This window comes from Myotis yumanensis, unplaced genomic scaffold (genome assembly GCF_028538775.1).
Source record: "Myotis yumanensis isolate MYYU_CA2020_CCGP unplaced genomic scaffold, mMyoYum1.0.hap1 SCAF_2, whole genome shotgun sequence".
NCBI lineage: Eukaryota > Metazoa > Chordata > Mammalia > Chiroptera > Vespertilionidae > Myotis > Myotis yumanensis.
The window spans coordinates 133463650-133491569 of record NW_027223753.1 but is presented as its reverse complement, the minus strand read 5'-3'; the positions used below and the strand labels follow the sequence as shown (position 1 = coordinate 133491569).

The 27920-nt window shown below is 39.0% G+C and overlaps 1 protein-coding gene across 1 annotated transcript; it reads right to left on the bottom strand.

Annotated features, from left to right (window-relative positions):
* Window positions 1-352: 352 nt before the first annotated feature.
* On the bottom strand, window positions 353-13531 carry LOC139002589 (protein FAM170A-like). Its single transcript, XM_070403759.1, has 5 exons — window positions 13462-13531; window positions 6319-6462; window positions 5246-5347; window positions 2430-2579; window positions 353-945 (listed from the first exon to the last, which is right to left on the bottom strand). Exons 1-5 carry the CDS (start codon window positions 13529-13531, stop codon window positions 353-355), a joined length of 1059 nt encoding a protein of 352 aa, XP_070259860.1.
* Between the last annotated feature and the right edge of the window lie 14389 nt (window positions 13532-27920).

Sequence of the window (27920 nt, the reverse complement as noted above, 5' to 3'; positions counted from 1 at the left end):
GTCTACACTCTTGCATCAAGCATGTTTATGGATGACATAAGTGTGGGTATAATAAAAGAAGTAGGAGAGAGGGTAAGGCAGAATCTGGGATGGTGTGTTCTGCTTCTGGTCCCTCAGTTTTAGCATTAAAAGGGGTTGTCTGCTCAGATGGGTATTGTGGTCGCAGAGATGGTGGTGCTAGAAATGGAATAAAGGTTGGATACTGTGTCTGTTCAAGAGAATGAAGCCTCCTAGGTGGAGTCTAACCTGCTTCACTTCCTCTCTTTTAGGGCTGAGAAAAAGTCTGTTTAGTTGTTCAAGTTGGTCTTCGTGTCAAAATGTTTTTCCTCCTGGCAACGTAATGTTGCTTTCATCAGTTTTTGTTCTTCCTCTTAAGGCTTTTGGATTTCATACAAGCCATGGCTCGATGAAACACATGGCAGCTGAAGCCCTCCCTGAAGCCATTCTCCACATGTTCCTGAAGGAGCGCCAGGTTAGGGAATACGTGGCAGCAAGCCATGCACCTGAACCCTCTGTGCAGGACCTTCCACAGTGGGACCCTGCGATAAACCCCCAGATTTGGAGGTCTGGGGCTACAGTCAGCCTTCTCCCTCTTCTCTTGGGCTCCACTGTCTACGCTGGGCTCTGGGTCAATTGGGAGATTCTTCCCAGGCATGTGAGAGAGGGGGACATTTTTATGGGCCTCTTCAATATAGGTCATTTCTTCCATTTTGGTCTTTTTTGAGGGAGGTTCCCATCCTTCATCTGTCTCGCACAAGGCAGCCACACCCCTTTTCATTTGTACATGCATATAGTAAATCTTCATGACCCTTCGATCTGTCCCATGTACTGAGGACATAAAGCGGTCCTTATTACTAGCTGGAGGTGAAGAACTGTAGGTAAATGAATAGTCAGAGGAACTCTTCGTTTCCACCAAGTCCTTGGGTACAGGTCTCTCCTTGATTCCTAGGAAAGAAAATTTGAAACATAAAAAAAATTTAGAATGGTTTGTGTGACAGCTGTAGGAGGTCTGATGGCCATGATCTACGGGAGCAGGAGAAGTACATCTGTATGTGATATTTCAGAATTCTGTGTGTTAGTGTGCTTTACCTGAGGCATTTACATGGTTATAACTATGTGGGAATGAGGATGTAGGATTATATGTATGTACTTGTGGAGTTGTATTATACTATGGGACATATCTGGGCATGTTTTTTGATGTTACTTAAAGGTGATGGCTAACAAGTATGTGCATGTTTGCTATGTGTTATGACAGCACATGTGAGTAGTGCAGGAAAGGTAGTGGGTGTTACTATGAGAGTGTGAGACTAAGAATGTTAGGGAAGGTGTGTTTGAGTTCTCAGAATGTTCAGCTCATGAAGGTCTGAAAGGCTGGTGGCTGAAGTGCCATATGTTTAGAGAGACAGCAGAAGAAAATTCAATTCCTTCAGGACATGAAAGTCTTCTAGAGTTTGATGTACACATGTTATCTGTGTGATGGGGATGTGAATTCTTTCTAGAATTAGTGTGTACATGGGTGAGTTTGAAAACGATTGTATGAAGAAATGAAGGTAATATTATATCTAAGTAATGCTATCGGAGATGGTGGATAAAAACATGTGTATTTGAGAGAACAAGTGAACAGAAGGAGAAATGGGGCAATTCTATATAATAAAGAGCTAATATGCAAATGGTCATTACACCCTTTCACCCTCAGGCCCTTGTGCCCTCAAAGCCAGGCTGGGGTGGAGGACAGGTCAGGGGACATGAGACTATGCCCCCTGCAAGAGTACAAGAATGGGGGACATGAGGCTGCACCAGGGGACTTGAGGCTGCAACGCCTGCCCTGCAGGGTTTGATGGGGGTGGGGCCAGCCAGGTCTGGGTCTTGCGTGATTTCAAGGCTCTCATGGGTAGGTGGGGACTTGACTCTGGGTCTCACAGCATGCCCCTGACTCTGACAGGAGGGAGATTTTCATATACATTTTACCAATTTTCTGTTATCTCTGACACTTCTATAATAGAGAAAGAGCAAATAGCAATATTAAAATATTTCCTCTAATTAATTCCCCTTTAATTTGCAGGAATTTCATGCACTGAGCAACTAGTAGCTTATATGTAGGAGTACAGATGTATGAGTGTGTGAGGATCCGAGTTTGTGCTCATTGGAGGGAAGGTTCTAAGTTAACTCCCATAGACATGTCAGCACAGCCCACTAAAACCAACGACAGCTGTCCTACTGCTGCTATATTGGAAATTTGTGCTGAGGGACCTAGCCCTGTTCTGGAAGGCACACTCCCTACTGGTGCCTCTGCAGAAGCCTTAGTACTAGTCATCTGCCCTGAGCCCTTTCCTGGTTTTGAGGGGAAAGTGAACTAAGTAGAGAGTAGGCAGAGCAGCTGAGCTGCATCTCTTGACCAAACCCAAGTCCCACCTTTGTTTATTCCTTACCATCTTCATTAAGACGGGGAAGCTTCGATGGTGAGGAAACACATGTGAAATATTCAGAGGAGGATGCATTTTCTCCTGCTGCGTGACTATAGCCTGGGGCCTCCATGAATGAATGAGTCTGAGGCACATCCCCTTGAATGTTGCTGGGTCCTGGGAAATGTAATAAAAAAAGAACATTGAGATGAGGCATTTTTGTGGGGTCTGTGCCAATTAAAAGACTACATGTTGTGCAGGCATTATATGTCGAGCATTAGCACGTCACATGGCAATGACTCTCACAAAAATAAAGGAGACTTTCCTATTTAAATTCCATTTACTCCTAAGATAAGTAGACACATTACACGGTGTGTTTGGTGGATGTCAGTGGGAGTGGGTGTCTTGTATGTGATTTTTCTGGTGATCTATATGGATCATCAAACACTCAGAACAATGCTTGAAGGACAGTATGTGGGAACTAGACATGGATATCAACTCTATTTTCTCATCAAAAATTGTACCAATAGTGGATATATGGTACAAGTTTTAAGAAGCATTCTGCATGCATATGTATCTATATTGAGATATAAATAGAGATATGTAAAGAGATAAATATTTATTTTTGAAGAAATTAACTGCTAATTGTTATTATGTCACTGTTCCTGTTTCATTGTTATCAAAGATCAATGCTCATTATTTAAATGTTTAAAATTATCATCATGTCTCATAATTGTGTCTAATAAGTGTAGTATTCCCATTTTTAGCAGTATAATATAGTGAATGTAACATGCTTGGTGTTTAAGTTCATAATTTGTTGGTTAAACCTGGGTTAAAAAAAGTATGAAAAAAGAAGAAAAGTAAAAAATAAATAAATAAAAAGGGTTAAAATTTAATAATATATGATTGATTTGTTGTTGGCAAATCTGGATATAAGATGGTTTCTTTCTGAATGAGGATGGTATATATGTCTGTGTGTTACTTCAACACATATTTATGTGTGTAGATTGCTTTCTTATTGTTACGCATTTGTCTGCTTTTTAATACATCATGCAGTTTAGGTATGGTATGTTATTACTGAGAATATTCTCTGTAAGATTGGTGGAATTAATGTATTTGCAAAGTATGAGGAAATAACTAAAGAATGTGAGGATGTGAAAACCAAGTTGTATAAGAGAAAGAATCCTGGGCTTTGAAAAGATGTCAGAGAGTGCAGAGAAGAGTGTGTCAGTTCACTGTGCAGTAACACGAGATTGCATTAGAAAATAAATGGTGAAAAATTGAGTTCTGAATGGATTAGACTGAATATGAAAGTCTAACCCTTAAGCATTCAGCAAACAGAAATGTAATGTTCAGAACATCAACTTTTAAGTAATCCCAGATTCAAAGCAACCAAAATACTCAGAAAAGTATAATCAATAAAGAAATTATATTTATGCATGGTATACAGAATGAACAGACTAACATCACATGCAACCCGAATAAATCATACAAATATAAGGATGAGAAAAAGGGACCAGATACAAAGTATATACTGTGCCCTTCTATTTACATGTAATTTGAAAACAGAAATACTCATCTAATGTGTTAGAAGTCAGAGAACTTATAACTCCTTGTATGGTAGAGGCAAAATTAGATCATAGAGAATGCAGATGCATGTGGAAGACTATAAGAAAATGAATGATGGGAGAGTGAGTGAAAATGCGACTGATGTTGGATGCCTGTGAATGTAACTCTTGGCCTATGAAAATATTTGGATGTGAAGGGATCTTCAACTGGGTATCTCTGTACTCTACATCAAGTTCAGTCTTGAGTATCTACCACTTGTGTCTGTTTTAAGTTATTAGAGCTTCACACATTCACTGTAATATAACATGCCCTTGTCTGACTCATAGGAACATACTCTTCCATTTTTCTCTGATAAAACTCTCATCCCTTTAGGTTCTCTCCTATTATTTCCTCAAACGCTGTTCTGCACTGATCTCCTTGCACACGCTCTAGTCCTTTTCAGTGATTTCCCATGGAATGCATTCCATCCACAGCTGATCACATTGAAGAGGATGCAGAAGTGTTTGAGTTTTTGTTCTGAGGGGCCTTTTGTTGACTAATGGGCAGAACCACTCAGCTCAATTCTGGGCTCTGTCTACATCCCCACTGCCTTTGTGTACTATTCAATAGTCCCTCCCTACCAGCACCACTTAGCCTGTCTTTACAAGAGGTGGAGGATAAACTGTCCGAAGAAGAGGCCTTCCTTGCTTGTTATCTGTGTATTTTTCTGTCTATTAAACAAGCAATAAGAGTCCGCTATGTGACGTGTTCAGTGAACACACAGCCCACTATTCATAAAATGTGTAAAATGGTTCCCATGAAAATATTAAATGCACAGAAATAGGCATTGTGTCAATATGTGTCATGGGTGACTGGGTTTGCACAAAGAAGGTTATTTTTAAATGGAACAGAGACTGCTGTCTCCTTTCTACCTGGGCATACAACTATGTTTTTGTTTTTTTTAAATATATATTTTATTGATTTTTTACAGAGAGGAAGGGAGAGAAATAGAGAGTTAGAAACATCGATGAGAGAGAAACATTGATCAGCTGCCTCCTGCACATCTCCCACTGGGGATCTGCCCGCAACCCAGGTACATGCCCTTGACCGGAATCGAACCTGGGACCTTTCAGTCCGCAGGCCGACGCTCTATCCACTGAGCCAAACCGGTTTCGGCAACAACTATGTTGACTTATCTATTTTCCTTGCAGGTAGTTCTCACCATGAAATTACATTTGTACAATGAAAAATGAATGGAAATTACATGTGCCACTAACAGGCATTGCCATACAAACCTGCTATGTGCCCCTCCATGATCTTCCGTTTCCGTGCTGACTGGGACACGGCCATATTAAGGCCTCCAAGAAGGGAAACATTTTGTTGTAATTGATGGAATCCTAGGAAAGAAAGTTGCAAACATAAGAAAACTAGAATGTGTGTGTGTGCGGGGGGGGGGGGGCGGGGGGGGGGCGGGGCGGGCAGGGGGAGGGTTGTAGGAGGTACGAACATGTGAGCATGTAGAGTGAAAGTATATTTATGTGTGATATTTTAGAATTCTGTGTGTGGTATGCCTCACTTGAGGTGTTTACATGGTATAACTATGTGTGTGGTTTGCTTTATTTGAGGTATTTACGTGGCATAATTATGAGGAGATAGTCTTGTATATATGTTTGTGTGAGTTGTATGGATGTTCTGGGATATATCTCAGGAGTGCTTTTGATGTTGGTAAAGGGAATGGTAAAAGTCTTGGTGGCTGAAGTGGCTTGTGGATGAGAAAGATAGAAGATCAAAGTTCATTTCCTTTAAGACACATGAATTTTCAATTGTTTGACCAAGAATGAGGGATGTAAAACAGATTATCTGTGTTATTGCATGTAAATTATTTTTAGATTTAGTGAGGAACGGGTGAAGGAATCAAGGTAAGAGTATATCTAGGTAATGCTACTAGAGACTGGGAAGGCAAGTGTGGAATGAAGTCCTGTGTATTTAAGAGAAAAAGTTAAAAGGAGAAATAGGGACTTACCTGGTATGAAGGAGTACAGATGTGTGAGTGTGTGAGGAGAATATCAGTTTGTGCTCACCTGGGGGGCAGGTTCTGAGGAAATCTGCATACACATATCAGCACTGTCCACTACCTCAGCCACAGCTGTACCAGTGCTGTTATGCTGGAAATGTGTGATGAGTGACCTTGCCCTGTCCTTGAAGGCACACTGCCTACTTGTCCCTCTGCAGAACCCTTAGTACTAGTCTGTCTGCCCTGAATCCCTTTCCTGTTTTTGCTGGGAAAGTTAAATTAGTAGAGACTGGGCTGAGCAGCTGAGTTGCATCTCCTGACCAAGCTCAGATCCCGCCTTTGTATATTCCTTACCATCCTCATCACGATGGGGAAGGTTGTATGGTGGAGACACACAGCTGGAATATTCAGAGGAGGATGTATTTTCTCCTGCTGCTTGACTACAGCCTGGGGCCTCCATGAATGACTGAGGCACATCCTGTTGAGTTTTGCAGGGTCCTGGGTAATGGAATAAAAAAGAACATTGACATGTGGCATTTTGTGGGGCCTGTGCCATTTCAAAAACTACATGTTGGGTGCACATTACATGTCAGGAATTATTACCACACATGATAATTGCTTTCATATAAATTAAGATGGATTTCCCATATAAAATGTCATTTACACTTAAGTCTAAATAAACACTTATTAAAACTGTGTTTGGTGGATGCCACTGGGATTGGATATCTTGTATGTGATATTTATGGTGATGTGTATGGATTATCATATACTCAGAAGTATGCCTGGAAAACAGTATACATGAACTAAAATGTGGACATAAATGCAATTTTTTCATGAAAAATTGTACAATTAAGGGATATGCGGTGCGATTTTTATGAAGCATTCCGCATGTATATCTATTTATATTGATATCTATATTGAACTACATATAGAGATGTGAAAATATATTTTTGGAATATATTAACCATCCACTGCCTCATGTCACTGTTTCTGTTTCATTGTTCTCAAAGCTCAATGCTCATTATTTAAATGTATAATATTATCATCATCTCTCATGAACCTTTCTGGTAAACTTATTTTTTACATTTTTAGCAGTATGGTATAGTGCACATAATGTGATTGGTGTTTAGTTCATAATGTGTTGGTTAAAACTGGGTTAAGATTTTATACTGTGATTGATTTGTTGTTTGCAAATCTGAATATGGGATAAGTTTTGTGTGACGTGGATGGTATGTGTGCTTTGTATCTGTATGTTAAGCACATATATGTGTGTACATTGCTTTTCCTATCCTGATGGATTTTTGTGTGTGTTTTACATATCCTGTTGTTTAGATATGGAGTGTTATTACTGAGAATATTATCTTTGAAGCTAGTGGAATTTGTGTACTTGCAAAAATGTGAGGAATAATTAAAGAATTTGAGGATGTGAAAACCAAGTTGTCTAACAGAAAGAATCCTGGGCTTTGAAAAAATGGCAGAGAGTGCAGAGAAGAGTGTGTAAATTAGGGGTGCAGTAACATGAGATTTCATTAGAAAGCAAATGGTGAAAAACTGAGTTCTGAACGGGCTACTATAGAATAAGCAAGCTAAGTTCTAGCAGTCTAAATGTTAAGTATTCACCAGACAGAAATGTCTATATTGAAAAGTACATATAATATAATGCCCCAAATATTACCTTTTCAAGTAATTAAGATGGAAAGCACCCAACTGCTCAGAAAAGTATAATGAATGAAGAAATTACATTCACGCAATGGTATACATTGAATGAACAAACTGATGTCACATGCAGCATGAATAAATTATACAAATACAATGATGAGAGAAAGAATCCAGACACAAAGCATATACTGTGTCCTTCAGTTTCCATACAATTTAAAAACAAGGATACCCATCTAGTGTGTTAGAAGTCAGAGAAATTTTATCTTTCTGTGGTACAGACAAAATAGAGCATGGAGAACTTAGATGCCTTGTGGAAGACTATAAGGAAATGAATGATAGGTGAGTGAGTGCAAATAGATCTGATAAGAGATGACTGTGAGTGTAAACTATTGGCTATGAACATATATGAATGTGAAGGGGTCTTCGACTTGTGTATGTCTCTACTCTATCTAAAGTTCAGTTCTTGAGTATCCTACCACTTTTGCCCTGTTTTAAATTATTAGTGCTTTCACACGTTCCTGGTAATATAACATGCCATTTTCCAGATCATAGGAACATATTCTTCCATGTTTCTCTGGTGAAACTCTAATTCACTTAGTTCCTCTCCTATTATTTCCTAAAACAGAACACTGTTCCCCACTGATCTCTTTAGGTTTGCTCCAGTCCTTGTAAGTGCTTTTCCCTTAGAATGTATTGTTTCCATTGCTGATCACATTAAAGATGATGCAGATACATTTGAGTTTTTTATGTAATGGTAATTTGTTTTTTTTTTAAAAAAACAACTCTTTATTGCTGAAAGTATTACATATGTCACACTTTTCCCCCCATTGTCCTCCCCACCCCAATCTTTGTGTCAACTAATGGGCAGAAACACGCAGCTCAGCTCTGGGTTCTGTCTAGATCCCATCCTCACTTTGCATCCTGTTCAATTGTCCATCCTTACCAGCACCAGTTACCTTGTCTTTATTTTTTAAAGTCTTTTTATTTTATTTTTAAAATATATTTTAATTTTTTTTTTTTTTTACAGAGAGGAAAGGAGAGGGATAGAGAGTTAGAAACATCTATGAGAGAGAAACATTGATCAGCTACCTCCTGCACACCCCCTGCTGGGGATATGCCGGCAATCCACATACATGCCCTTGACCAGAATTGAACCTGGGACCCTTCAGTCCACAGGCCGAATTTCTATCCACTGAGCCAAACTTTTCAGGACAGTTAGCTTGTCTTTAAAAGAGATGCAGGATATGTCATCTGAAGAAGAAGCTGCCCATGCTTTCCATCCTGGAGTTAGGGCCACTTCCTTGTGTCTGTGCTGCAAATTTGCTGAGAAATTAGACATATAGAGATGTGGTCCATGTTTGTTATTTGTGTATATATCTGTCCTTTAAACAAACAAAATGCTTCTGCACAGCAAAAAAATCAATAAAATGAAGAGAAAACCTATTGTATTGGAGAATATATTTACCAATGTTACATCACATAAAGGGATAGTTTCCAAAATATATAAATAAATTATAAAACAAAACAGGAAGAATAAACCCCAATTTAAAAATGGCGAAAACCTGAATAGCCACATTTCCAAATAGAACATACATATGGCCTATAACATATGAAAAAATGTTCAACATCACTAATCATCAGATAAAAGCACAAAGAAACCACGAGTCCTGGTTGGTGTGGCTCAGTTGGTTGGATTTGATTCCCAGTCAGGGCACATACCCAGGTTGGGGGTTTGATACCAATTTGGGGAGTGTGCAGGTGGCAGCCTATAGAAGTTTCTCACAACAATCTCTCTCTCTCTCTCTCTCTCTCTCTCTCTCTCTTCCATTATCTAAAAAAAATTATTATTTTTTAAATCACAAAAAACAATGAGATGTGACCTCATACCTGCCAGAATAACTACTATTAATACATCAATAAACAACAAGTGTCAGTGAGGAAGTGGAAAAAAAGGGCACCCTAGTGCACAGCTGGTGGGAATGCAGATTGGTGCAGCCACTGCGAAAACACTATGGAGTTTCATCAAAAATTTAAAATGCAACTGCCTTTTGACCCAACAATTTCACTTCTGGGAATATATCCTAAGAAATTGAACCCCCAATTTGAAAGAATATATGCACCCTTATGTTCATTGCAGCATTATTTACAATAGCCAAGATATGGAAACATCCAAAGTGTACATCAGTATATAAGTTTTTTAAAAAAATCTGTGGTACAATTACTCAACGAAATACTATGCAGTCATAAAAAAGAAGGAAATCATACCTTTTGCAACAGCATGGATGGACCTGGAGATTATTGTGCTAAGTGAAATAAGCCAGTCAGAGAAAGACAAATAGCATATGATCTCACAGGTGGCATCTATTGAACAAAATAAACTTACAAACAAGATAGAAACAGAGGCATGGATACACGGAACAGACTAAAAGATATCAGAGGGGAGGAGTGGGGAGATGAGATGAAAGAAGGTCAAAAGATTGGCAAAAGAACATATATGCATGACCCATAGAAGCAGACAGCAGTGTTGTGATGGCCAGAAGAAAAGATGTCAGTGTAGGCAGAGGTGCTAAAGGTGAAGGGGGTAGGGTGAATGGGAATATCTGTAATAGTGTAAACAATAAATATAAAGAAAAAAAATGGTATAAAGCAATAAAATTATATAACAACTAGAGGCCCGGTGCACAAAAATTTGTGCACTCGGGGGGGAAGGGAGGGTCCCTCAGCCCGGCCTGTGCCCTCTCGCAGTCTGGGACCCCTCGGGAGATAACGACCTGCTGGCTTAGGCCTGCTCCTGGGTGGCAGAGGGCAGGCCCAATCCCTAGGTGAAGCCCCTGGTTGGGCTCAGAGCAGGGCTGATTGGGGAATTGGGGCGCCGCCCCCTGTCATGCACAGAGCAGGACGGATCGGGAGGTTGCGATGCCACCCTCAGTCACGCTCAGGGTAGGGCTGATTGGGGGGTTAGGGCACCGCCCCCTATCACACTCAAGGCAGGGTCGATGGGGAGCTTGCAGCGCCACCCCCTGTGACGCACAGAGCAGGGCCCATCAGGGGGTTGGGGAGCTCCCCCATCTCATGCACAGAGCAGGGCCCATCAGGGACTTGAGGAGCTCCCCCGTCCCACACAGAGTAGGGCCGATAGGGGAGTTAGGGCACCGCTCCCTGTCACACACAGAGCAGAGCGGATCAGGGGGTTGGGGCGCCACCACTGTCACACTCAGGGCAGGGCCGATGGGGAGGTTATTGCTCTACCCCGTCACAGACAGATCAGGGCCCGTGGGGGGGGGGGGGGGGGTTGGGGCGCCACCCCCTGTCACACACAGAGCAGGGTCGATTAGGGGGTTGGGACGCCACACCCTGTCACACACAGAGCCGCAGGGCGATCAGGGGGTTTGGGCACTGCACCCTGTCATGCTGATCTGGTGCCAGGAGACCTCTCGGCTCCGCTGATCCTGGTGCTGGGAGGCATATTACCCTTTTACTATATAGGATAGAGGCCTGGGGGCCGGCTGGTTTGCCCTGAAGGGTGTCCTGGATCAGGGTGAGGGTCCCCACTGGGGTGCCTGGCCAGCCTGGATGAGGGGATGATGGCTGTTTGCAGCTGGTCATACACCCTTCAGGGTGGGGGTCCCCACTGGGGTGCCTGGCCAGTCTGGGTGAGGGGCTGAGGGCTGCTTTCAGGCTGGCGGTTTTGACTGAGCTCCCAAACACTCCTTTTTTTCTTTTTTTTTTTTTATTCTGGGCCAGCTTTAGCTCTGGCTCTAGCTCTGAGGCTTCCGCTGCTGGTTTGTTTGCCGTTCTATAATCGAAACAATGAATAACTTCAGCTCTGAGATCCCAGCCAGCTATATTTTTTACAAAGTTTCAAACTGCCAGCTCAGAGACTTGCAAGGCAGGCGGGGAACGTTGGAGTCTGCAGTCACTGGAGCAAGCAAGCCTCATGTTCGCTTCCAGCTGCCTGGCTGCCGGCCGCCATCTTGGCTGACAGTTAATTTGCATAAGGATACGCTGATTAGCCAATGGGAAGGGTAGCGGTCATATGCCAATTACCATGTTTCTCTTTTATTAGTGTAGATAATACTAATAAAAAGCTCTACTATGTGAAGAGTTCAGTGAACACACACATGGGCTCAACCTTTCCGTACAGGGTAACATGGTTTCAATGAAAAGTATTGTATGTGCAGTCAAATTTACTGTGACAATAAATATCATGTGTTTGCACAAAGAAGGCTATTTTTAAATGAAACAGAGTTTTCTGTCTCTTTTCTGTCTGGACATACAACTATATTCTACTTATCAGCTTCCTTGAAGGTAGTTTTGACCATGTGATTATGTTTCTACAAAGGAAATGACATGTGCCTCCTCCAGACACTGTCTCACACACCTCCTATGTGCACCTCCATGGTCCGCCCTTTCCTAGCTGACTGGGATGTTGATATCCTGGGCTCTATTTGAAAGCTGCATGTTAATGATAACAAAGTTCAGCTCAGGCCCATAAATTATCTCATGGAAGAGACTTGCCTTCAGGCCTGCACATATGTGCTTATTTTTCATATAAGCAAGAAATAGATCCATTTGTATATCAGTCACTAAAGCAGTGTTTCTCAACCTTCCTAATGCTGCGACCCTTTAATACAGTTCATTATGTTGAGGTGACCCCTAATTTCATTGTTACAAATTGAACATAATTAAAGCATAGCCATTAATCACAAAAACAATATGTAATTATATATGTGTTTTCCGATGGTCTTAGGCGACCCCTATGAAAGCATTGTTCGACCCCCAAAGGGGTCGAGACCCACCGGTTGAGAACCACTGCACTAAAGGCTTATCTATTCTAATGCGGTAGAAATATTGTTTTTGAGAGAGAAAAAATTGGGACGGGTACCTAACTTATGAGCGATTATGTTAGATTAATTTCTATTTTTCTCTGACTTATTTATGTTCTGCTAGTATATGTGTGTATGTGTGAATAAGTTTGAATGTCTCATAGTTTGTTTAGTAACCTCTCTGAACATGCACTGATAGTTTTTGAAAGTGGAATGAAGACAGCCTTTTCTGAAGGTCCACTGGGAGATGCAGAAATCCCAAACAAGTTAGAAATATCAGTCCTCTTTAGACTGTGAGCTCCCATTGGAACTTTGGGGTTGGCTCCAATCTGTCACCCTCCCACCACTGGACAATGGTTCTTCTGCTTAGTGGTTACTTGTTTACTTTTAATCTCCATAGTAACCAAATTATTTCAATTTTCCATTTTTCCCAGAAAGAGCCAAATTATTTCTTTACTTTAACCATTACTGTTAAAGGTGTTTTGTTTCTGTTTTTGTGTCTTTGTGCATCCCATTTTTTCTTACATTTCACATCGGAGTCCCACATTTACAACTTAATAGTCTACATTTCTGAAATTATACTCTTGTTACACAACCAGTTTTAAGTGTTCAAAGTTATTTCCTGTTTCTCCCTTCCCCCCTGTCTCTCTCTGTTTCCCCTTATCCTTTCTCATTTCCTCTCCCTTTCTGTCTCCCTCTCTCTCTCTCAAACTTTCTCTCCCACCCTCCTCCCTGCCTTCATCTCTCCCCTTTTCCCTTCCTTCCTCTCCATCTATAGCTCTCTCCCCATCTCCTGTCTCCCTCTCTCTCTCAAACTTTCTCTCCCATCCCCACTCCCTTCCTTTATATCTCCTTTTTCCCTTCCTTCCTCTCCCTCTATAGCTCTCGCCCCATCTATCCATCTCTCCCTCTCTCCTTCCCTTCCTCATTTCAACTAGAAATTCTCTTTCCCCCTTTCTTTAGAAAATATTACCTGATTACCCTATGCCTTGAGAATGTGCTTAACACATACCTCTTGACATCCTTGCAGTTTTGATGAAATACTTACTTTCCAGATGTTTCTTTTTTTCTTTATGTTTCATGGTTCAACTCTGTAAAGAGTCACTCAAATCGAGTACCTTTCTCCCCAAACTCTACTCCCAGTGTATAAGTTGATGATGGCAAAGAATCAAATTAAAACAAGTACAATTAATATAAACAAAATACAATTAATAACAAGTCACTTGAGAGACTTCTCCCTCACCAATCACTATTCTGACCAGTGCCTAGGACACCACCAGGACAGTTACGATGCAAATCATCGCTATGGCTTCAGCAGTGTTCTATGACCTGTGCATGACATCAGTGCACTCCAGGCACCAGCTAGTATTCATAGGACTGCAGGACTGCCACATCCATGGACCACAGTGATCCCTTTTTATCCAATGGAAACTCTGCCATGAACTTGAAAGTCTTTTAATCCTTTACTCCATGTCAATACGAGAGGATAGATGACTTGAACTAAACAAAGGCAATTATTTTCTGTGTCTAGGGTAATCACATTACTAAATCTCCCCAGTGGTGAGGCTAAGCAGTACCCGAGAAAACTAGGCTTAGAATCATGCTTGTCTCATAGAAAATACTGTTATTCTTTATATCCTATTTAACTATTTAACTATTGTACAAACATAATTGTATGTGAGGTGTATATTGGTGTATATGTGTGGATTTGAAAACATCTCATAATTCCTTACAATCCTAACATTTATCGAATATCCCCCACTATTATTAATAGTCTCATATATTTTTACAACACGCCATTGTCACTTTTGCTGAGGTTTGGGAAAAGAGGAAGCCTCTGGCCCTTGTCAAGATCCTGTTCTTGTCAAGCCCAAAGGTCTTATTTTTCAGGCTTCTGTTCTAGGCCACAGGCTTTATCTTCTAGAAACAGTTGGGTTTTATACAGGGTTTGAACGCTATACAGTTGCTCCATTCTACATCCTACCCACCACAGAATATGCCTCCTTCCTTATAAGAATTATGTGTTTATTTCCAAACCATATGTTACATTAGAGCCAGGCCATGACTTAGCCTTCTTCAGTCTTCTTTACCCCTAATAGAAGCTGCCTCTGGGTCTTACCCCACCTAACCTAGGGCAGTATTTTTCAGTGCTTGAAAACACACCAACACACTATTAGACAAATGCATAAAGTCAATTTTGTGCTTACAAATGCTCATAATAATGGTGTCAATATTTCTGGTTCCCTAATGCCACTGCTGTTCTTGACCAATAGGGAACTTTGCCTTACTATGTTCAACCATGAATCTTGAAGAATGAAAAATAGAAAGCCTTTGACCATAAAATTGGATTCCATCTGTATTCTTGGTTTCACATCCCTGGCTAAGAGTGAATTTAAATAACTAGATAGTTATTTATGTATTTTTGTATATTTGATAAGGCATATTTTATTTGATTCTTTTTCATTCAACGAATTTTTTAGTATGTACAATGTACCATGCTTTCCACAATGTGGGTGCCAAATGGGAGCAAAGCCCAAAAATTACTTATCTTCCTCAAGTTTCAGAAAGATTAGAATAAGTACAATATATTAAATTAAGGTAAAAATAAAAAGCCTTGCATTTGTAGATAGGGAATATTGCTGGCAAACATGTGGAAGAAAAGGCAAGCTTATTGAGATAGCATGGGATGCAGACACAAGTTACTATACTAGTACATAGTAACTGACTCACTGGATACAGGTGAGATGAATGATGGCAAGAAATTAGAAGGTATCCTTAGTAACTGCTGAGCGAAGAAAAGGGAGAAAACAAAGTTGATTGTGACACCCTAAATCTATCTGTCTGAATTTATGAAAGTACTTATTAGGAAAAGGAAGGTCTTAATGAAAATCACATTTAAACTTGCTATAAAAAGATTGATTGGGATATTTCAGCTAACCCTTTTATTTTCCATCTAAAATTTTAGAGAATGTTGATAGTAGAAAGAATTTCTCTGTATGCTTTTGTCCTGAAATAGTATGAACTTTCAGTTAATTTCCTTGCCTGTTATTTTGTGCATGCTGCATGTAATTGTTCTATTTTTATATAAATTGACCTTTGGAATCTACTCATTATTGCTGTCATTTTTTTGACCTCCTGTAAATATACTTGGTTACATTTTTACCAACTACAATGTATCAACCATTTTGTATTTATATGATTTACATAATCTTGGTACATATATCTCTCCAAAATTATTTTACTTGTATTATTATTGGATAAAAATTGGCATATTATTTTATTTTATACTCTAATCAGAATGAACTCCCATCCTAGACTCATTGAAAAGAATCCAGGTGAGTGTGTTTTGTAAGAGACCCAGCAGATAATATTAAGAAAAACTCTCTAGATGATCACTATGATGTATGCATGCAATATAATGATTATTGCCAGTATGAGAGATCTAAATAAAATAAACACTTTGATGGAATAATTGTCTAGAGTGTAATTTGAAAACTAATCAAAGCACCACTTCTAATGTCAAAGTGAATGCAAAGATAATTGATTTTAAAGTAGACAGCACATTCTTTCTCTTTTGTACATTAGAAAAATGTTTGCATCTCAAATCTTAAAATAGTAATTATATATATAATTTTACGAAACAGAATAAATTATGTAAAGTCGATGTAATATTCTGTGGCCCCGTACCATAGTGCATGAAAAAGAGACTGATGTGCTTTTGTGAATCCCAAATAACTTTGATTTCAGAGAATCTTTGGAGTGTTATAACTGCCTCATTAAGCAAACTGTTCACCAGCTGATTGTCATTGCTCTAGGCTTCTACTTGGAATTGATACATACTACTTTCTTCACATTGTCTTGATAAGAGCAAATAACATGTCCCTATAGGTGGAAAAAGGTCAAAGAGGTCAAAAAGAGGTTTGGAAGAAGAATGCTTGAAGTATTTGTGTGCAGTGCTTAAGTTAAACACAGCTGTTACACAGGAGTAAGGAAGCTAGTCCTACTGTCTCTGTAACTGCTCTTTAGCTACTACAAGTCTCTCAATTAGACCCTGAAACCTTGTGTCTAGCTGCCCAGTGATGACCCATTTGTTTCTGAGCATTTACAGTTTTAAGGAGTAAACAAAAAAATCCAATGTCTGTAGCAGGAAGATGGCATCTACTTCAATTCTGCCTACAAAATTTTACATGAACAACATTTTTGGGGGGGTAGATTCTCATGTGCATTTAGAAACTTATCTAGAAAAGAATCTGAGAAAGGTGGATTTTAGCTTTTCAGGAAAACACGCTAGAATCTTGGACTGGAATCTGACTGCCAACTTACCAAATAAATATACCATGTTTCATGATATCTGTCTTTTTTCTTCAAAGATCCATAGATCTGTCTAATCTTATCTTAGTGTGATAAGGAAGAGTATGCGACAAACACGTCTAATTGCTGTTTTGTAATAACTTTTCAAATATTTGGCCCTCTCAAGTCTCTCTTTGCTCATACTCAATTACTCTCATTGCTTCTCATACTATATTTCCTCAACATTTTATTTATGCAGATCTGAATCCTTATAGCTTATGGATAATATTCATCTTAATTGGCAGAACCAAAATTTAAATACAATCTTCTGGAAAAAAATTGTAAAGAGAAAGTATACAGTATTTTATACTCATTATCCAAGTTCTCTAGGTTCCACTACTACTATAATAGAATTAGTTCTCAATTAAATTCCCCTTTTTATTCTATTTTATTTGCTACTACCTGGTAGTTTCAAAATCTTTTTCATCATTGTTTGCTTTAGTTATATCTAACAATAATTGACAAAAAATTGCAAATCTTGCTAACTATACTTATATTTTGAATAATGTTTTAAAAGTTAATGACTAATAAGCAGTATCTGATAGGAATATTGATGAAATAAAATTTTTAAAATGAATGACTGCTATTAACTAATTAAGAGAAATACCTTTGGAATAATTGAAAAATGTTTAAGCAAAATGATCTACTTCATTATCATTCTACAGAAATAAAACTGTTGCATCAGCTTATTCTATAATTATGATGAAAAATGTCTGACAAAAGGCAATTTTAGGTCATAGATGTAAGGATATTCCCAAAACACCAAAATTATTTCCCAGTCATTAATCTTTTACTCCTCATCTGCTTTAAACACATTGAACATTCCCTCTTTGAAAGCATTTTTGAATATTTATGAAATAATCACTCAATTGACTTTTTTCATATTTAATTGGCCACTTATTTCCAATCTTCTAATTATCTTCTTTCTTATCCAACTTACAAATTTTGTCCAAAAATTAGTCTCGGCCCTATATATCTTATAAAGTTACCTTTCCTTTGTATCTGATACAGTCCTAGAGCTATATATTCTAACTTCCCAATTATGACTTCTTCAGTAAACTGGATCCAAAAACAAACTTGACATCTTTATTGTGAAATTAAATACTTCAAACTAAATGTATCCAAAAGAAACTCTAAATCCCAATCTCTCTTAACTTGTTCCTTACCTATTCTTTCTTATTAGTGCACCCCACCATTTACCCAGTCTCTTAAAGTTAAGTTTATTCACTTTTGTTATACCCACATAAGTTCTGCTGAGCTTATCTCTAGAACATACCATGAATATTCACAATTTTCTCAATCTGATCTCTACTTTCTCCATAGCTATCGTCTCAGTTACAGGCAGCAGAATCTATTGCTTGGATTACTGATTAGCCACCTATTTTTCTATGTACTGTAGTGTGTGTGTGTGTGTGTGTGTGTGTGTGTATGTGTGTGCACACGCATGAGCGCCTTCTTACAATATACCTTTTACACAATAGCCAAAAATATATTTTATAATTTAAAATCAAATAATGATAATTTTTAAAAGCACTTTTATTTTAAAAATATGTTTGCATTGATTTTTGAGAGAGAAGAAGGGAGAGGGGGAGAGAGAGAAAGATATCAATGTGACAGAGAAACATCAATCGGCTGCCTTCTGCACTCCCCCCTAAAGGGGATCACATATGCGCCCTGAGCAGTAACCTTTGGTGCATGGGAAGACACTCAACCGACTGAGCCACACTGGCCAGGGCAGCAATGTCTATTTTTGCCTTAAAATCCTTTCAGTAAGTTCTCATTTCAGTTAGGATGACAGCCAGTCTCTTTGCATGACCTAGTGTGTCCCAGAGGAAGTAATGTTCCAGTAACAATCAATTAATAATATACAAAGAAACAAAGCAAGTTAAAAATTTCAGTGATTTAAATGTATATATTTTTCTTTAATGCTACATATCTATCATAGGTCAATGAAGGACTATCTTTAGTATTGAACCTCAGACCTTAAGCTATCAGATTATCCACAATCTTAAATGTTGCCAGTTACCACATCAGAGTAAAAAAATGAGGTTTGATTAGTCTTTTGGGGGTAATTAAATGCTGGACTGAGAATATAAAGATGCCTCTCCAGAATTCTACACAAAGGGTCCAACAAGTGAAATGTTCCCTAAAGGAGAACAAGCATAGTGTTTTGTAATAATAGAAAGCAGTTTCTGCACAATATAATAATAATAATAATAATAATAATAATAATAATAATAAATACTTAATAACTAAGGCAAAGGTGTCTTTTTCTTATTGTTAAAAATTCAGTTCAATATAAAATAACTTTCCTAACCAGTATATGAAATAAGCAGGATTTGGGATGCAAAATTAAACACAAATTTATTTTTGTCCCCTGCTATACAATCACCCATTTTGTGGAACTCCTCATTTCTCTATCTCTAGATATAATCTGAGGTACACTTTATATTATTTCTCTGTAATGTTCAAATAATAAAAATTTCTCTGGTAGGTAGGATTCTGTGCCAAGTTCCAACAAGCAATTCTTGGACACCAGCTTGGTGTCCTACAATTAAACTCAATTCTAACGCTAATACCTGGAGATAGCCTCAAATCTCACAGGTTAGGGCTGTCCCACAAGAGTCACCCTCAACTCCTTTAGTCACCAAAGGGAAATGTAGGCTGTAACCAGTGCTTCTGACCGACCAGATATAGATTGGAGGTTCTAATGACTCCCATCTTGGGATTGATTAATTTGTTAGAGTGGCCCACAGAACTGTAAGAAACATTTTACTTATAACATTATCAGTTTATTATAAAAGGATATATCTCAAGAATAACCAGATGGAAGAGACCTATAAGACAAGATATTGGGGAAGGACATGGAGCCCCAAATATCCATGTATTCATCCACCTAGAAGTTCTCAAACCCTGTCCTTTGGAGTTTTTATTGAAGTTTCATTATTGAGGCATGATTGATCAGTGGCCATTGTTGATTGAATTCAATCTAGAGTTCCTCTCCCCTCCTCAGAAATCAGGGGATGGGACTGGAAGTCCAAACCCTTTCATCACAAGGTTTGTTCTCCCTGTGACTATCCTACATTTTTAGGTTACCTAGGAGCTTTACAAAAGCCACCTCATTAACCTTATAAAAGACTAGAGGCTCAGTGCATGAAATTTGTGCACGGAGACCGGGGTCCCCTCAGTCCAGCCAGCACCCTCTCCAATCCTGGACCTCTCAAGGGATTTCTGACTGCCGGTTTAGGCCCAATCCTAGCCTAAACCGGCAGTCAGAAATCCCTTTCACAATCCAGGACCTCTAGCTCCTAACTGCTCACCTGCCTGCCTGCCTGATCACCCCTAACTTCCTCCCCTGCCAGCCTGGTCGCCCCAACTGCCCCCCTGCCAGCCTGGTTGCCCCACACAGCCTGCTGTTTGGTTGTTACTGTTACTGTGATGGTGTCCCAGACAATTTTCATATTCCTCTATTATTAGTATAGATAGCTTTATAGCTCTACCCACTTAGAACCTAAAACCCTTGGAAACAGTAGAAGAAGACCAAATATATATATTTCTTATTATAAATCACAATGTTACGCTTGTTACTTCTAGCCATGTAGTTTCATTCTAGTAGTCAAAATATCCAATCACATTTCATTTTAATTATCAGGAATCACTTTATTTTATTTTATTGTTTTAAATTTTTTTCCATTGATTTTTAGAGAGAGTGGAAGAGAGAGGGAAAAACAGAGAGAAAAAAATATCGATGTGACAGAAACACATAGATTAGTTGCCTCCTACATAAGCCATGACCAGGGCCTGGGCCAGGGAGGTAGATGCCCTTGACCAGAATCAAACCTGGGACCCACTCTATCTACTCTATCTACTGAGTTGACAGTGGCCAACACTCTATCTACTGAGCCAAACTGGCTGAGGTTGTCCACTCATATGTGATCTTCAAAATTTATAGAACTTTCTACCTTCCCTTGGTTTCTGACAGTTTTAGGCTTGGGAAGTCCATAGAGGAAAGGGATTTGAAGGACTATAACACACACTTTTAGCTTCCAAGCCCTCCCACCCTCATCATCACATCATCACTAGGCTACCAATTAGCTTCTTTGTAGAAAAGTGGGGGGTGAGGACACATATGATGGTCCCAAGAGGTCATATTTGCCTGATACTAAACTTTCTCTGACCAGGCTGTTTACATTTGATTCTTTCTGGGCTTTTTGGACATTCAGAGCTGAGTGTTTGCTTTCAAAAGTCTGCAGAGAATTATGTTTTCCTCACTGGGGATCTCTTCCCTACAGTGCTCAAATTTGAACATTTACTCTGACAGTGAGCAACATCTTGCTCAGCTTTAGTTTTCTTCAGTCTACACAAAAATGCTCTTTCTGTTGGGATTTCATTGATCTTCTAATTAGACTTCTTGGTCAAAGCTAATTTAATATAATGAGCAGCTGTTTATTTTCCAAATGACCCATATCTGAACTAAGAAACACTCACTTCCTTGAAAAATTCTGGGAGGGCAGGTGATCCCTTAATCCATAGGCAGATCCACTAGTTAGCTCTCTTTTCTCACCAAAGGTAGGTCTCACATTAGTACAGAATTGAAAAAGATATAGGAGACATTCTCCAAGTGGTTCCTTTTGAGCTCCTACTGCCATGCATTGGTGAGGAGTAATAAAAGCAAGCAAGACCAGGCCAGCCAATGAGGGATTCATCAGTGGAAAAAGCAGAATCCTCATTCTCAAAGAGCTTGGAGTAGACATCCCATGCTTGGGTGCCTGGAATCTCACTTATATAAAGTCCCCTCTAGATTCTTTGACTGTAAGATTCCACATATTCTTTCTTTGCTTAAAAAAATAGTCTATTTCAAATTTTTATTTACATTTTTGGTGACTGTTTACAGACTTTTTCAAGAAAAATTCATACTTTTTCACTTTACTTCCAAGTTATCAATCAAATATTCTTTGCTGAATAAACTGGAATAAACAATATTCTTTCCTAATATTGCTCCCTCAACATTCCAACAGAAAAATTTCAGTGTGGTTAAAAAGAATATACTACAACAAATGATATGTTTTAAACAGAGTAAAACTTCTAGATAAAGACAGAAAATTTGGAACTTTCTCCTACATCATTATTTTATGATCTGTGAAAATACTTATAGAAGAAAACATCTTTTATATATGCAATATGACCAGACTATCTACATCAGGGCTACTCAAAGTAATAATCCATGATGAAATAAGGAGTTTGTGCCAGAATATAATTCAATTTGATGCTTCCTTCATTGATAAAGTCTTATTATAAAAAAAGAAAAACGTCAGCTGACCCAAACAATGTGCTCAATTATTTAGGTGATTTTTGTAAGAATAGAAAAAGGGCCTTTTTTTTTTTTTTACTGTGACCTTCTTATGAAAAGAATCTGGTAATTAAACCCCAAGATTCTTAGCTCCTCTGATTGAAACAGGGCCTCTGTTCCAATTTCAAAACAAGATAAACTAATCTCAAGGCTACTTTGTTGCACCCCTTCTCCTCCCTGCTGTTTTCAGAACTTGGGGATACTTATACCAAGGAGTCTCTAGTTAGCAGAAAGTTCCCTTCCATCTCCCCTTCAAACAAGCCTCTTTTGACCTCCTCATAACTTTTTCTCTAAGTGTGTTTTACAGGCTTAGGAAAATTCTGATAAGACACCTCCCTTCTGATAAGACATCTACCAGACTGTCTTCTGAAAAGCAAACAAACTAACTTCTCAAGATGCCACTGATGTCTGCTCAACTTCAACACAAACACAAACCCCTACCATTTATTTCTTCCCCCATATTGACTAGCAGTACTTGGCCCTTCCCCTCCATGGAAAATAAAATATACTGGTAAACTTCCTCTCTGCATCTCTTCTCTTAATTGTGATCTTTCACAGCCCGTGTCTCTGGCCAAACCCTAACAATTTTCATTCTGGCATAAGCTTCTATCTCATTGTGCACAGGTAACAAATAGTTTATGGATTATTTGGTACAGTGTGCCAAATCACACCATGAGAAACACTGGTTGAGGGCATAGATCAGTGATTCAATATAACTTTCATTTAATTTTTCTGTAACCTCACCCACAGGGTAAAATTAATGGATTCCTAGAGTCAATCATGCATAAAACCATTGATATGTTCCCAATAACCTTATATCACATTATATAAGAATTTTAGGAACTTTTAGAGTTACTTACTTCCTGGGGAAAATAAATTTTTAGATCATTAATGTCTTAATCAATTGTTATACTAATATAATGGAAAGAAACTTTTATGAAGATCAAGACATATCTTGGTTTGAATTCATTCCTACCTGCCTTTGGATTTAAAACAACTTTTAAAATAAATTGATTTTAAAAAGAAGGAAGCTAAGGTATATTACAATTTATTTTTAAGCAGGAAGATTTGTTTAAATTTTATTTTCAAACACATGTTCATAAAAAAGCTTAGATGCAGGTTTAATGAGCTAAAAATGAATCTAAAAGTCTGTCAGTCTTCAAAATATGTGTTCAAAGTACCTTATGAGGAAAAGAAAATATTAGTTACCTCAAATTATTTTTATTTTTAAAAAGTTTAAATAGCAGTAAGAAAAATATCAATGAATCACCTAATTCTTAGAAATATTAATTTATTTTACCTTTAAAACACCATGCTGTTTTGAGAAAACAGAAGTAAAAAAATTACATGTGAAAACTGTTATTTCTTTTATAATGTTAACATGTTATCTTCATGAAACTCTTAGTCTAGCCACAGCCCCTGCTCTGCTTGACTTTGGTTTCTGCAGAGGCTGACCTGTGTCTCACTGTTAGCCTTAACTCTGAGCCAGCTTTCAGGATTATGGGGCTATGATCTGATACATTCCTTGAAGGAAAAGCTTAACAGAGGGTTGTTTTCTCTGACAAGTGATAAAGCCCTTCTCTTTTCAAGTTACACCAAAGACCAAAGTGTAGTTAAAATAAATTGGGAATGAGAACACAATATTATTTAAGAGACCAGTTAAGTAGAAGACTGTGTGTAAGAAATCAAGAGAAGACAAAGGAAAAAAGAACTTAGGTTGCCTGGAAACAATCAATTCTTATTTTTATAAAGCTTAGAGTCTAGGAGAGTGATTAGCATCAAGGCCAGATCAATTTTTCTAGGCACAGTATTTTATTAGATTGCTACATGACAGCATACTAATTAGAACCGATTATTCTAATTAGAATCCCATTAATAGCAAGAAAGGCAATGATATATGTGTTACCACATCCACAATGCCTTGATTGATCAAATGTTCTAACATTTAAGCAGTTACCAATGTAGTTTGTAGTTGCTATTTTTGTTTGTTTGTTTTTATTTTTAATTTAAGAAAGAAGAAATCTGGTTCTGTGGCATGGTGGGGATGGGGTGGGCAAGTGGTGAGGGACAGGAAGTTCCATAGTATAATGTTAGTGAGGATTTTAAAAAAACAATTAATAAAAATCAAATATTAGAAAAAGCTTCAATAAATTATCATTTCAAAAACTCAAGCTAAAGTAAAGAAATACATTCTTTAATGATTTCTAGAACAATAATAAATGTTCAGTGTGGTTCTGTAATAAGCCATCTGATTTCCATTCTTACGTAAATATCCTGGTAAAAAAACAAAAATAAAATTGGTGTAGTTTTCCCCCTAATTATAATAAATACTAGAGGCCCGGTGCACAAATTTGTGCATGGGTGGGATCCCTAAGACTGGCCGGCAACCGGGGCCGATCCGGGCCATCTCACCCAGTTCCAATCGGGGTGAGGCCAATTGGAGCCAGGCTGATCAGGGGCTGATGGTTTGGGGGAAGACTGCAGGAGGTTGGCCAGCCCTGATAGGGGCAGATCAGAGATGGCTGGCCAGGGAGGACAGGGGCGATTGGCTTGGGGGAGGAACTGGGGGAGGTTGGCCGGCCATGGGAGGTTGGCTGTGGGAATGTTCTGACCACCAGGGGGAAGCTCCTGCATTGAGCATCTGCCCCCTGGTGGTCAGTGCACGTCATAGTGACTGGTTGACTGTTCCAGTCATTCCAGTCATTCAGTCATATGGTCGCTTAGGCTTTTATCTACACTAATAAAAGACAAACATGCAAATTGACCATACCTTTGCTATGCCTTAAGCCACACCCACAAGCTAATCAGAGCGACTATATGCAAATTAACCCAACCAAGATGGCGGCAGGCAGCCACAGAGCTGGAGCAAGCAGGAGGCTTGGTTGCCCCAATGATGGAGGAAGCCAAGCTTCCCTCCTGCCCGCCCTGGCTGGCTCTGAGCTCCTCTCAAGGCTACAAAGTTTCAATTATAGAAGGCAAATAAATCCCAGAATTAGAAAAAAGGAGAGGCTGGGAGCTTCTGTCACGGGGGGGCTTGGCCAGCCTGAAAACGGCCCTCATCCCCTCACCCAGACTGCCCAGTCAACCCAGTGGAGACCCCCCACCCTAAAGGGAGTGTGGCCAGCCTGCAAACAGCCATCAGCCCCTCACCCAGGCTGGCCAAACCTCCATGGGGTGAGGGTCCCCACTGGGGGGTCTTGATCAGCCTGCAAACATCCATCAGCCCCTCACCCAGGCTGGCCAGGCACCCCAGTGGGGAACCCCACCCTGATCCGGGACACCCTTCAGGGCAAACCAGCCGGCCCCCATTCATGCACCAGGCCTCTATCCTATATAATAAAAGGGTAATATGCAAACTGACCCTAACAGCAGAAAGACTGGGAATGACTGGTCACTATGACACACACTGACCACCAGGGGGCAGACGCTCAATGCAGGAGCTGCTCCCTGGTGGTCAGTGTGCTCCCATAGAGGGAGTTCTGCTCAGCCACAAGCCAGGCTGACGGCTGCCAGTACAGCGGTGGTGGTGGAAGCCTCTCCTGCCTCCTCAGCAGCACTAAGGATGTACGCCTGCAGCTTAGGCCTGCTCCCCGCTGGCAAGTAGACATCCCCCGAGGGCTGCCGGGCTGCCAGAGGGATGTCTGATTGCCAGCTTAGGCCCAATCCCTAGATTTTTGTATAAATTATATCAGATTCTATTGCTGAAAAAAATTTACTTCTTGTTTTTCTTTGTTTTTTTTTTAACATTGAGATATCTCTCCACCCCCAAAAAAACAAACAAAAAACAACTACACATATTAAAATATAGCCTGAGGCATGGCACAATATATTTATTATTTACTGAATAAATACTTATTGAGTAGCTTCCCTGTGCCAACCCCTATTCTGAGTGACAGAAATGTGATCTCCATCAAACTGATATTCATAGGATAAACAACATTTAAAAAAAAAAAAGTCAGTGACCAATTCAAAAACCTGTCTATACATGTAAATCCTATTCTAGACTAGATTCTACTACAGAAACTCCCAAAGAGCACTTGCATTTCTTTGAGCTCTTCTACACCCTTACACTCCCACTTTTCAGTCTATTATATGAACTATCATGGTTGAACATTGTTATATATTGGCTATTCCCCATGACCTTGGTATTTCCAAAACCTCACTGACAAGTAGCCTTCCACATTTCTCTAGCATTCATATTACTTCCTGGCTGGGTCTTCCCATTTCTCTTGAGTACCTAGAACTCTTAGGCACTAGATTTCAGAGACTTGCTAATTTTTACAATAGCCTTATAATAGATTTGGCCTACATGACATACCGTGTTTCTGCCTTCCTTTTATTTTTTATTCAGAAAGAATTCCTATATATAGAGAATTTAGCTGGGTTCTAAACTATCATTGAATGTGCTAGATTATTCTATCAATTTCAATAGCTCAACCTGGACCTTCTCTGTATTTTTTGTCCATGATTATATTGAGTTTTTATGATAGGAAGAGTGAGAATATTTTACATTTACTACTAAATAATTATATATTATCTATCCCCAGTAAATTTCTCACCTATGGGCTTGTTGGTGATAGTGGCTTTTTTGTTGTTGTTGTTGTTGCTGTTGTTGTTGTTTTGCTTTTCTTCTCCATCTGACAGAGATAATATGGGCTTTCTAATTTATTTCTTGGAATATAATCAATTTATTTATTATATATATAACTACATGTCTCAAATATTTCAAGCAATCCCAATTTCAATCTTGTGTGTGTATTTGTGTGTGTGTGTGTGTGTGTGTATTTAACAGAAAATTCTAACCATTTAAAAAACAAACTCCAAATATCAACCACTTAACACACAAAGGTTTATTTGTTTCTCATGTCACATTCCAGTCTGGGTTGGGTAGTGGAGAACAAACAAAGAGAAGGGGCTCTGCTCAAGCAGTTCTTCAGAGTTCCTGTTTCATTCCATCTTTTATTGTACCACCACCTTCAACTCTAGCACTGGACCTCCAATCTTGCTGCATAATGAAAAGATGGTGGTTAGTATCAGACAGTCTTTTAATGTGCCAGGACTAGAAGCAGTGTACTTTACTTACGTTCATATTACATTGACTGGAACTAGGTTCCAACCTAACCTAAAGGAAAGCTCTTTATGATCTTAAAAGGAGGAAACCCATTGGCTTTCTCTGCCACATTGTATCTTCACATATGCTTTTGCTCCTATTTCACATGTAGAATACTCTTTTTCTTCTCCCCAAGTAAGATGACCCCAAATTCCATCTAGTCTTTGCATCCAGCTAAAAGACCAGAAATTTTAGATGTTGTGTTGCTCAATCATCTCTACTAGGATAGGATGTGGCTCCTCTTGGTCCAGTATAAAAGCTAACTATCTGCTTACTCCACAACCCCACACTAAAAATTTAATAATTACTCGGGAATGAGATAACATTGGACATATCTGAAAAGTAGATGAGAAGCATACCTCGTTTGGAATCTGTACAAATGTTTGCAACTAATTTCCTATGGGAGTGAGTCTGCGAGTCTCACTCTTTTATAACTAGTAAATTCAAACACATTTAAAATCTGACATCAGAGAATCTTTATCAATATAGTTTCATTAAAATATCCATTGAATTTTAAGTTATTTGGCTCCAATTATTACATATACCAGAAATATACTGAGAATTCTTTTTATACACAAGTCTAAAGTATTCTTGACATTTACTTCCTTGTCTCCATGCTCTCTCTCTCATCTCACCTCAGGCAACATTGAGATTATCAAGT

Excerpts from the sequence above, each read along its gene's own strand:
- LOC139002589 (XM_070403759.1), bottom strand. The coding sequence starts at position 13,531 with ATGAAACATAAAGAAAAAAAGAAACATCTGGAAAGTAAGTATTTCATC. Across the intron at positions 2,580-5,245 it reads CATGGAGGGGCACATAGCAG|GACCCAGCAACATTCAAGGG; the intron begins GTTTGTATGGCA and ends TACATTTCCCAG. Across the intron at positions 946-2,429 it reads TCCCCGTCTTAATGAAGATG|GAATCAAGGAGAGACCTGTA; the intron begins GTAAGGAATAAA and ends TTTCTTTCCTAG.